Here is a 10,874-nt window from a genome sequence, read left to right as displayed (position 1 = left end):
CCAGCCTCATTTCAATATTAGAAGCTAAGTGGTCATGAACAAAAGGTCAGTGAGAGCAAAATTAAGGTATGAAAGTGTTTGCCTCTTCTCTTAGGATCATAGAAAGTTGTTCTATATTCAGTCAGACCACTGGTCCATCTAGACCAATATTGTTCCCACTGACTGGCAACTGCTCTTCAGAATGTCAAGCCGGATTTTTTCAAGTTCATGAACAGCAGACTTTCTGATTCAGACCTTCATCCTACAATGCATGGAGGACTATGGAGCTGGCAGACAGGATCTCAACTAGAGCTCTGTTCCCCAGGTGGGGTCACAGCACCACAAAGAGGATCTGGCACCCCCTTCTGCCTGCTGCCCAAGAGTGGACCCCCCTGTGGCACACAGGCCAGTGCAGCAGAACTGATCAGGCATGCCTGCTCACTTCTCAAGAGAGCTAACAGCAGGTAGTGATTTGCTCTGTGGTGCTGCCCTAAAGTAGGGCAGCAGAAGAAAGCATATCAGGCATCCTTGCTGTAGCAGCCATTGCAACAATGTGCAAGAGGTTGCCTGCTGTAACGAGGCTGTAGGCACAACACCTACTTGTGCAATGGGGAATCTCTGACAGCCACGACAAACAGAAATCAGCTTGTGATTCAGGCTGCCACAGAAAGGAAACTTGTTCTTTCTCATGGTGTTCCCTGGGATACTGCCTGGATGAATGAGTAGGAAGAATGGAAGTACCCTCACTGTGGGTACTTTGCAGAACAACCAACTGTCTGTGGCTTCTTGTCATGTCATATGAATTCAGTTGTTGTGCGGGTTGCTGATGTCTGTATAGGGTAAAGAGATGAGAAATGATTGAGGACATATGTAGGACATTTGTTACCCAAAAAGAAGAAAGGGGGATACTTCAAACTGTACAGTTTCAGAAATAACATAAAAGCACTGCCAGCTTGTGTTTTCATTACAGCTGTACCTGCACACACAAACAAAATGCTTTGGAAACTGCTTCACTGGCTTGGAGGCTCAGACAAGGCATTTTGGAGGCATCTCCAAAGTGAATAATCTCATCTTATTTTCCAAAGCACTGAATGTCTTCCTGATTGACTAGAAAGGGAAAACATGAGCCTGTAGCTTTGATAGAACTCAATTAAATTAGCAAGAATACTGCTCCTGTCTGAAGAGCTGTCTAATTTCAGACAGGTAGGTACAGACTGTATGTGCTAAGTATCTTTAAAGTTTGTATGTGGAGGAAGTTTTGTTTTTGCTTTTTTAAAAAGGGAAAATCTGCAAATACATATCACTGTTATGTTTGTGGCAGAACTAGATGAATAAACATAGTAGCTCCTGGGAGGGGAATGGAGTTTGTCAAATACGTATAAGCTTTTGGTGCTAGACACTTTTAAAATCAGAATTAGAAAAAAGGTTTCCCATCCCTGTTGTTTTTAATCAAGCACCATCCTTTCTGACTCACCCTTACCTAACCTTCAACTAACTCACAGTTCTACCTTTCTTTCCCCCCCCCCCCCTGTCACTCTTCTATTTGTGGCTACCTTTCTTACCCTCCCACTTCTCTTGCTTTGTGGCCTCACTCTGATGCCTTGCTCTCAATCATATGTGCATGTACTCTTTCATGCTCTACCACCTCTCAGGTGTCCACACTTTCTTGCACCCCTCTGCTACTTTTTCTTCTCTGTGCTACCTCTCTCACTTTTATCACATGTTGCTGTCCTTCTCTTTGCTCTCCTTCCCTGTGCTCTCTCTCACTCCCTCTGCTCTATCATACACTCCAAGCTGTGTATGGCATGGAGGGAAAAGCTCCTAGCTGGAATCACTTGCAGTACCTCTGATCAGCAGCACTTAACCAGCTGCTCTCCCACCAGCCCCTTCCTACAGGAAAGCCTGTTGAACAAAGTTGGGCACTACTGGCTGGAGGCAGCTGGGCCTCCTCTAGGTAACTTTATACAACTTGCTACTGCATCCCACCAGACAGCACTGTGATTGGGAGCATAAAGATTACACTGATTTAACAAAAACTGGTCACTCACAAAGCTTCCTAGATAGACTACTACCTCATCTGAGACGTTGCACAATACTAGTTTTAATTTCCTATTTGCTTGAGCATCCTGGCTAATGCTATATATGTGGAACTTGGGAATAAATTAGGAAACCTTTTGCTCATAACCTTTTCCTTCCCCTTGTCAGGCCAGTCCAACCCCATCTATACAGTTGTGCAAATGATTACATCTGCCTCACTGGTTGCACTTCTATTTATATGCCTTTTCTTTCTCAAAACAAACAAATGTTTATTTGATCTAAGAACACTTTCTTACCATTTTCTTATCTGAGGAAAATCCCACAGCCACCCAGCCATCTGTCTCAGCGCTCAACTCAAACTCTATGTCAGCTCCTATTCTGCGATAACTGAGAAAGTAATCGCAAGTCTCTGCATTACATCCTGGTTTACCATACCTACATGTGACAGAGGAAACAAAATATAACTTCTTGTAATTCAGAAATATTCTAAGAACATTTTAAAGGTTTACCTATATTCCCACTATACAAAATTTGCTACTGACATGGGAAGCAGTCTAGACAAAATTATTCACTTGTAAGTTCCACTGGTGAAGCATGCTTAAGACAGCAGTTCTAAGTCATTAAAGACTGCAATCCTATGCATGTTAGACAGAAAAAACCTCCTTCAGCTCTCAGTATTCCTTACATTGGGCACTGGAAAAAACTTTTTCCATCTATACAAGCATAGCTTTGTACTCTAATGAACTTGTTAGTCTTTCCTGTCTTATTTAATTTTGTAAGTTTCTGTAAGGAGCAGATCTATGTAGGAGGCCTATGGTGTTGGTTTAATTTGCAGAATGCTAATGGTATCTGCTCCTTTAGACAAGAATTAAAAATATGCTGCCTTTCTAGGCAAAATGCCCACTCAAGGCAGTTTACAATGTCTTAGAATAGAACAAGAACATGTATAAACAAACAATAAAAGAGCAAAAAAAAATCAGAAGAAATTAAATAAAACATGTTGGCATAAATACTCATGTTTAATGGTTACTTGAAAGTAGACAATAGGGATAGGGGACACATACCACTCAGGGGAAATATTCCATAATATGAGTGCTATAATGAAAAAAATGGCCTTTTTCTTATCCTTACCAACCAACCTTCTCTTAAAACGTCAGGTTGGCTTGAAAAAAAAGAAAAAGAAAATGCTAGGATACTCTGATCCTGGATTATTTTACTTCTATGCGTCACAATTACAAAAGGCTTCTCTAACACAAGATAGATTTCCAACTTGTATAAAACTGCACGCCATTGGACTCAGAATTACAGTTTAACAACCATAATATATACTGATGAATAATATTTATTGAAATGATACACAGAGAGTTCCTTCTTGTAGGGCAGGTTTTGCATATTTACAAACCTTCAAATAGACCTATACTATCCATACCAACCTAAAGCATCCTTTCGTTTTTCCACAGTCATCCACTCTAATTTTTGCAAATGGATCCACAGGAGGAGCAGTAGGGAAAGGATAACCTTGAAGAATAAGAAGAGATAATTAAATAATTAATGAAGTGCAATGTACTTTCATGGTACTTGAAAAGTAATTGTTACAATTCTAGCAGCATCTTGTTAAAGTCAATTATGCATGCTCATATTCTGCTCTAAGGGTCTAAATGGAAGGAACAGTCCCAGAACAAGCATGTGAAAGATTTAAGATGATTCAGCTCTCCTTTAAATAAAAGATTACAGCAAGCAGTGAGAGGTTATAAATTAGATTAGAGCTATTATGCTGTGGATGTTAAGCTTTTTTCCCCATGTGCCATTTTCCCTGAGTATCTGATTTTCCCTTGCAATAGAAAACATACAAGAAGCCATATGGATAGAAGGATAGAAACAGCAGGATGCTACAAAAGGAGATGTCAGGAAGAGACTGAAAATGCACTGAGCCTAAGGTAGCAGGGAGGCTTAAGAAAGAGATGTCTACAGGAAAGATCCTAAATGGATCTTTCCCGTTTAGGAACACAGAAGCAGGGCAGACAGCCAGAAGATGCAGAAGTGAAGAATATTGTTACATATGTACATCAGTTCTACAAATGGTGAGAAGTTCTGCATCAAAGTCCTATCCAGGTTTACCTCTATTTCAGATTATGAAAGTATATGGGAACATTGTGTTGTCTAATAACTGTTTCAAATATTATTCAAGTAGTACCAGTGCAGGAAACTGATTTACAACATTTCAATAAATTCTTAGTTTTCCTAAGGTGAAGACTCTACTTCAGCCTTTGATTATTTTACACTTTTCTGCTGTGGAGTCATTTTAGTCAGTTTGTGTAATACTTTTCTGTATTCTTTTACATTCAAAGCAGTTCAAGGTAAAGCATGAGAAAACAATGATCATCCTAGAAAATATAATTCCAAATGATTACATAATGAAAACACCCCAGTACCAAAACAATGAATTCATAATTTATTACTAAAAGGAGCAAGATACCCTCCAAATCAGAAGGTGGTAGCAGCTGAATGAGATTATATTTTAAGAGCTGCGAAGGAAGGCAGATTCAGTCTTCAGTTGCAGGTGATATAAGAAAATGAGGAAACTGTCTGGCTCAGCTGGTAAATGGCAAATGCATACTCTCCTGTCAGAGTGGTAAAAATTTTAATGACACATCCTTCCTAATGCATTTTACTAACAAGGAAGAATATGGATCAAGCTGTTCAACATTCTGAATAGTGCTAATGCTGCAGGATAGTAAATATGCCATATAGCATTCCAAACAAGTCATAATGACTACAAATGTACTGTGGGAACTGTGGCTGTCTTTGCATCCACAGCAACCAAACTCACACTCTCCAAAGCCATGTTGAGATGCATATAGATCCATGTGATCAGATTTACTCAATGGATGTAAAATATACATTTCCTCTTTTCCAGAGCTTCTTGCACACAAAAGAATTTCATACAGCAGGAAAATGCACTACACTAAACTTATTGTAAGCTAGGTAGCTTACAGGAATGGCTAAATATGGGCAATGAGTAAAATGGGCAATGAGTAAAACACTTCAGTTAGCTACAGATTATCAAATGAAAGGATGATACTGATACCCATAGGTTCATTCAAGGAGGCAGCACATTGAAGATATTATCACTGGCCTACTCCTCTTCCATCCTGCAAATCAGCAAGATGGCCAGTTTCAACTTCATTTATCCATGACTTCAGACAGGGAGGGGAAAAGGCTGGAGTGCAACCAAGATATATCTATTCAGCAGACTCATTTTCTTCCTGTTCCTGCCCCTCTAACTCCCACTTTACCCCTCTCTCAAGTCCCCCTTCCAACGTTGGAGACATAGCCAGTGTGGTTCTTTCTGTACCAACTGCAAGATGTGGGAAGACTCCCAACTCTGAGCAGGAGTTCTTTTCCATCTCAGATCTGGACTCCAAAAATGCCATGGCCCTCTAGACACTGTTTAGGGGGGTACAAGTTCTCCATAAATCATTATATAAAATGGGCATACTATAGATTTATAATCCTATTATATATTTCTGATTTACAAATCAATAGGTAGAACTTTCATTGGTTAAATCATACAATCATTGACACATAACAGGTCTAAGAAAAAAGCCCTTTTCTAGAAAGCAGCATGTGTGCATCTTTGCAATGTAGCTGACACTGATGAGGCACCAGTCCAGAGAAAGCTAGTTGTCACTTGACAGGTAACAGGAGCTCAAACAATGGGCAATCCATACCAGCACACACCATCCTCCTATTCTATGAAATAGTACCCCATCCTCCCCACTCCTTCAGAGCATCTTCTTTGGTATGCAAGTGGGAAAGATCATGCTATTCTAATTTTTTACTTCTTTTACTTCTTAAACCTACTTTAAACTGTGTTACCACTAACCCTTTAATGATTCGTTATAAAAGGGCCAACTGAGGACTGCTCAGATGTGCCATCTCGAATGATTAATTGCTAGCTGGTTATTCGCAAGAATAAATCTTTTAAAAGAAAACCTTCCTCTGTTGTGTATTTTGGGCATATGCACACCAGGACACGGACCTTTTGATTCACATTTTTCATTCAGTTCAAATGTGTTCCAATCATAAGCCATGACAGGTCCATATGAATGGATGTATACTTTAAAAGTCATAGTAAACAGCATTAAGCCTTATTTTTCCAAGTATATTTCAATGGACTGTTCCTGCTTGTTGCTGCAATTGGTTTTGATTTTCAGCATGTCTGGACTAGTTGTTTTACTGTTGATGTTCAGTTTATTAATTTTTGCTGTTTCAACATGGAATTTCATCACATGGAAATTTATTATGTACCTCACCTTGAGAGAGCTGTTTGTCTTTAAAGAGAGCCTTAAAGACCATCAAATATGTTCTATTTTTGGAGTTTTTAAATGTGTGTGTTCTATTTATTATTTCTATTTTGTTTATTTTGGTTCTATTTAATTTTGATAGCTTATTTTATTATTTTGTTGTCATGTTGTTTACTGTTTTTACTGTTTCTGGATTTTAATATAATGTAAACTGCCTAGACAGCCTATGGCTAGTGAAACAGCATATGAATCAAATAAGTAGATAAATAAGTAGATAAATACTTCCTGATTTTTAATAAATCATAATATTGTTATTGCTACTAGTCAAAATCACACTTTTCCTATTTCCAAAAACAAGCTGTTCAGTACTTATATGGTCTTTAGCAAACATACTAAATATTATTACTGCCCTATGCACTAGAGATGGGAAAGACAGTCTGCAGGTTCTGCTACGCGCTATCAGCAAATATGTTCCGGGCTGAGAATCCTTTGCCTTTGATCTTGGTCTACCATACTTTCGGTGACGGGCTTCAGGTGGATTCGACGTAGGCTCCTTGACGCGACACTTGCCCTCCCACCGACTGAGTCAGTTACCACGGCAACCTTTTCGGCCGTTAGCAATCTAACGGGATCCGGGTTTCAATGTGCGGACGTTGTCTAGAAAGCATTTCATTTGGTATTCCCCTACGTTACCTCGAAACCAAGGTTTCCTCACAGAGGTGTCACCTGCACTGTTCTCACCATGGCAACCTGTCAGAATGGGCAGCGAGATGCCCCATGTGATAGACCCAGGGTCCTATTGTTCCCCCTGGCTCAAAACCTCCGCCGTGAGTAGCGAAATGTGTATCTCTGAGCATGTACAGAGTGTCCCCTCCTTCTGCACCTTCTCTACAAACCCAGCCTTCCACGCGCCGCTTTTCTTACCCCACCCAGCCTGTCGCGGACCCTACTGAAGCGCACAGCGCTTCGAAGCCAGGCGGCGACTCTGCATCGGCGCCGGCAGGTTGCTGTGGGCGGCGGCCTTCGCAGAGTGAGCAAAAAGTAGGATCCCCCCCCCCCGCCCTTCAGGACACCTCCCGTTCAGGGCTGTGGCCGGCTCGTCTTCTCAAGGAGCCACTCACCCTCGTCGGAGAGGAAACGCATGTCGTAAAACTCGCTGGCGAAGGTGCCGTACGAAGAGTCGTGGTGCTGCTGCTGCTCGTCAGGTTGGGCCCCGCCCGGGTCGGCATCCCGTCCGCTCGCGGCCCTTGGCCCGCCGCTGTCCTCAGCCGGGCTGGCCCAGGAGGAAGAGGTGGCGGCAGGGCCAACCAGAAGCAGCAACCAAGTCGCCCGGTGGAGCCAACGCCAGGCTGCTGCAGAAGCGGCCATGACGGCCTCCAACCCGAGGCGGCTTCGTGCGCCGGCGCCTCAGCCTGCGCTTGCTGTTCTCTACCCCCACCCCTCGCAAGGCTATATTCAAGCTGCGGGGAGGCTTAGCCCCCGAAGCAGTTCTTCAGGACCAGGCCTCAATTCCGGAGAACGAGAGAGATTAAAAGGACTTTGAACATATACAAGTGCCTTACCTGACCACTGACGGGCCACAGACAATTACCTTCTCTCTCAGCCCACTTCCCATACGCTTGATAGGTATTTAAAGTATGCTTATACCTTTTTAAAGGAATTTTTGGAGTGTTAGATAAATGCTGCTTAGCAGTTATCAGTATAAAATGAGCACAAGCTATATGCTATGTTATGCAACCCATAAAATGACCAGGTAGGCTTAGTTAGACTGCTTGCTGACCATATAAGGATACTTGATCAATTGACCGCTTTGGATAGGTTCACAATTAGAGGGTGATAACTGGAGCCAGTGTTATAAAGGTTTATTGAACTGTGCCTCAAAGTTAGGAAGACTGCTTTGTTTTTAAAGGCAGCGGTTTCACCCTTCAGCTGAAGCCTGTTAATAAAAACTAATTTTGAACCTACATCGTGTCTTTGCCTTCCCTCTTGAAAGGACAAATTAAGCACAAGACCCCTTAGGAGATGAATTACAGGGTGCATGTCCAACAGAACAAAGCCTAGAAAACTGAAGGTGCTTGATGACCATGGTAACTAGAAAATTCTAAAAGTCCTGTTAGTCTGTAGCTTCAAAATCTTTTTAACACTGTAAAGATTAAGGTTTGTTGTGGCAGAAGCTTGGAATAGAGGCTACCTACAGTACAGTCCTTTCTACTCAGTCAAAAGACTTAAGAGTTCAGTGGGGTTTGTTAGGTAGATGGATGTAGGACTGTGGTAACCAGATACCTGAAGTGTTGTTTTGAAATATACATGTGTACCCATCTGTGTATGTCTTTACAGAAGCAAGATGGACGGAATCTGAAAGGACCGTGAAAGGAAAAGGTTGCTCTGTCTGTATCTGCGTGTGTATACAGTCGCTGAAAAGTGACACTTCATGCATCTGATGAAGTGGGCAAAAGCTCCTGCCACAGTGAAGATCCTTAAGGTGGCATGATACTCATGCTTTTTTTCAGTAAAGCATTCTACCACTTTGATGGTGTGGGAGGTAACTGAGGTTGCTCAAGGGTTTTGCCGTCAATGCAACAGAAACTTCAAATGCAGGGCTTTGCTTTACCACAGAGGAATCAACAGTTACCTGTTGAGAAAGAGTAAAGGGCTGCACAGAGATATACGAGTCTTCTCAGTTTCTGGAGTAAGTGAACCGCTGAACATTTGCTGGGCCATAGACCATTCTTGACTCCTTCTTCACCTCCAATGCTATTATTATGTAACACAGCATATTTGAATACTAGTAATATTGACATAAATACATAGTTTCATATGTAACATTCATTTTTAATGAATTCATTAGCTACCTTAAATGCTAATACATGAGGTAGGCTAACCTAGTTTAATAGAATGCAGAGCACACAAACAAAATCTCTGGAAAATACCAATTACAGCATTAGACTCAGCCTGAATCTGCTTTTTTATTTATATTGTTAGAAGTTTTATATCATACTTTTCCATGGATTTAAAAAAATGTGTCCAAGGACGCTGCCATCAAATTTAAAAACTGCAGTATTTTTAACATAAACTTCAGTAAAGCAGAGGTAATCATAGTAGATAAGAGGTACCAAAGACAGTAAGATCAGCAGTACAAATCTCTTGGAAAGGCAAATTAAATTGCAGTCGGAAAATGTTTGAAGACTGAAATGAAGACAGAAATGGGATCAACTAGGATTTCTCTGAAAGGTATCCCATATTTTAGGTGTGGCCACCCAGTATGCTTTCACATATTTCAGCTCAAAATGCTGAAAAGAAACTCCCCATTAAATCTTAGTGGGCAGGATGGTACAGGAGGAGATAGAGATTGGGTGACTCAAACTGTAACCATTTGGGGCTTTAAAAGTAATCACCCAGAAGCACCTTGAATTATGTCTTGAAAGAAATCTGGAATCAGTGCAGCTGTTACAAAATGAGTGTGAAATGATTCTACAAGTGAGTACCTATAACACCCTTGTCATGTGCTACCCAACTGATGCTTCTAGAGGCTTTTCAAGGGCAGTCCAATATATAGTACACTCAAATATTCAAATATAAATGTGATGAAGTCATGAGTTATAGGTACAATGTGTTTGTTTATACTAGTGTATCCCATTCTTCTTAAAAGAAGCTTGGGGAGACACACATGGGGTTATCTCATTTTATCTTCACAAGATTCTTGTGAAGGTGGGAAAGGCCTTCCCATTCACAAAGCTGCCTACTGATTATTGTTGTTAGGCCATACTTATTTATAACTTATAATAAATAATAAGGAGCATGGTCTGAAATAAGATAATGGCTATGTTCTGAAGAAGTGCAAACTGTTAATCCTTTTACAGGGAATGGATTAAGGAATCTCCTTCAAAATGAGAGATATTGGGCACTTTTGCCTTGGAACCAAAAGGGGATACTAGCCCTGCTTAATTCTCACATGTGTTAACCTGATGGAAAAATCAAACAATTTTCTGTACATTATATAAACCTGATATATTTGTGCAACAGATTCATAAGTTCTTTGTGATCTCTGTGCCTCATACATATGGACTCTGCACCTGTGCAGGGCCAGTTGTAGGATAGATAGAGATTCCCTAGCTAGGTGTTTTGGCAGAAGTCTCACCCCCCTTCCCCAATACTATATAAAGGTGGGGCTCCAGCCATTTTCTTCAGTTTGTTTTTGACCACTGCCTTGTTTGCCTCAGAATTCTACCGCACCTCTCCTTACACTGTAGAACTTTCCTTTTATCTCAACTTTACCTCACAAACCTTATCTTTCTTCCACTTTTCAATATTTCTGAACTTATACTCTCCCATCTTATATATTTTAAAAACTATCCATTTTACCTCATAGCTTATAGGATTAACCACTCTCAACTGTCCCTCTTCCTCCCCCGCATCTTTATTCTACTCACCGATGGCATTCACAGCTGTGTTTTGAAAGTGTGTGCGCTGTGACACCAAGATGCCCTCAACTGACGGGCATTCACTCTGTCTCTTCTGCCTTGGAGAAGACCACAGGGTAGACTCTTGCCC

At 41.0% G+C, this 10,874-nt stretch overlaps 1 protein-coding gene across 1 annotated transcript in view; it reads right to left on the bottom strand.

Annotated features, from left to right (window-relative positions):
* The window catches only part of FRRS1L (ferric chelate reductase 1 like), a 15,023-nt gene extending 7,332 nt beyond the window's left edge, over positions 1 to 7,691 (bottom strand). The window contains exons 1-3 of the mRNA XM_044419028.1: positions 7,445 to 7,691; positions 3,450 to 3,534; positions 2,313 to 2,451 (exon numbers count right to left, since the gene is read on the bottom strand). Coding sequence (XP_044274963.1) covers positions 2,313 to 2,451; positions 3,450 to 3,534; positions 7,445 to 7,691 — 471 coding nt within the window. The remainder of the gene's footprint in view (positions 1 to 2,312; positions 2,452 to 3,449; positions 3,535 to 7,444) is intronic.
* Positions 7,692 to 10,874: the final 3,183 nt, after the last annotated feature.

This window comes from Varanus komodoensis, unplaced genomic scaffold (assembly GCF_004798865.1).
Source record: "Varanus komodoensis strain SLA01 unplaced genomic scaffold, ASM479886v1 scaffold10, whole genome shotgun sequence".
NCBI classification, from domain to species: Eukaryota; Metazoa; Chordata; class Lepidosauria; order Squamata; family Varanidae; genus Varanus; species Varanus komodoensis.
The sequence above is the reverse complement of the archived record's forward strand: the minus strand, read 5'-3'. Positions and strand labels throughout refer to the sequence as shown.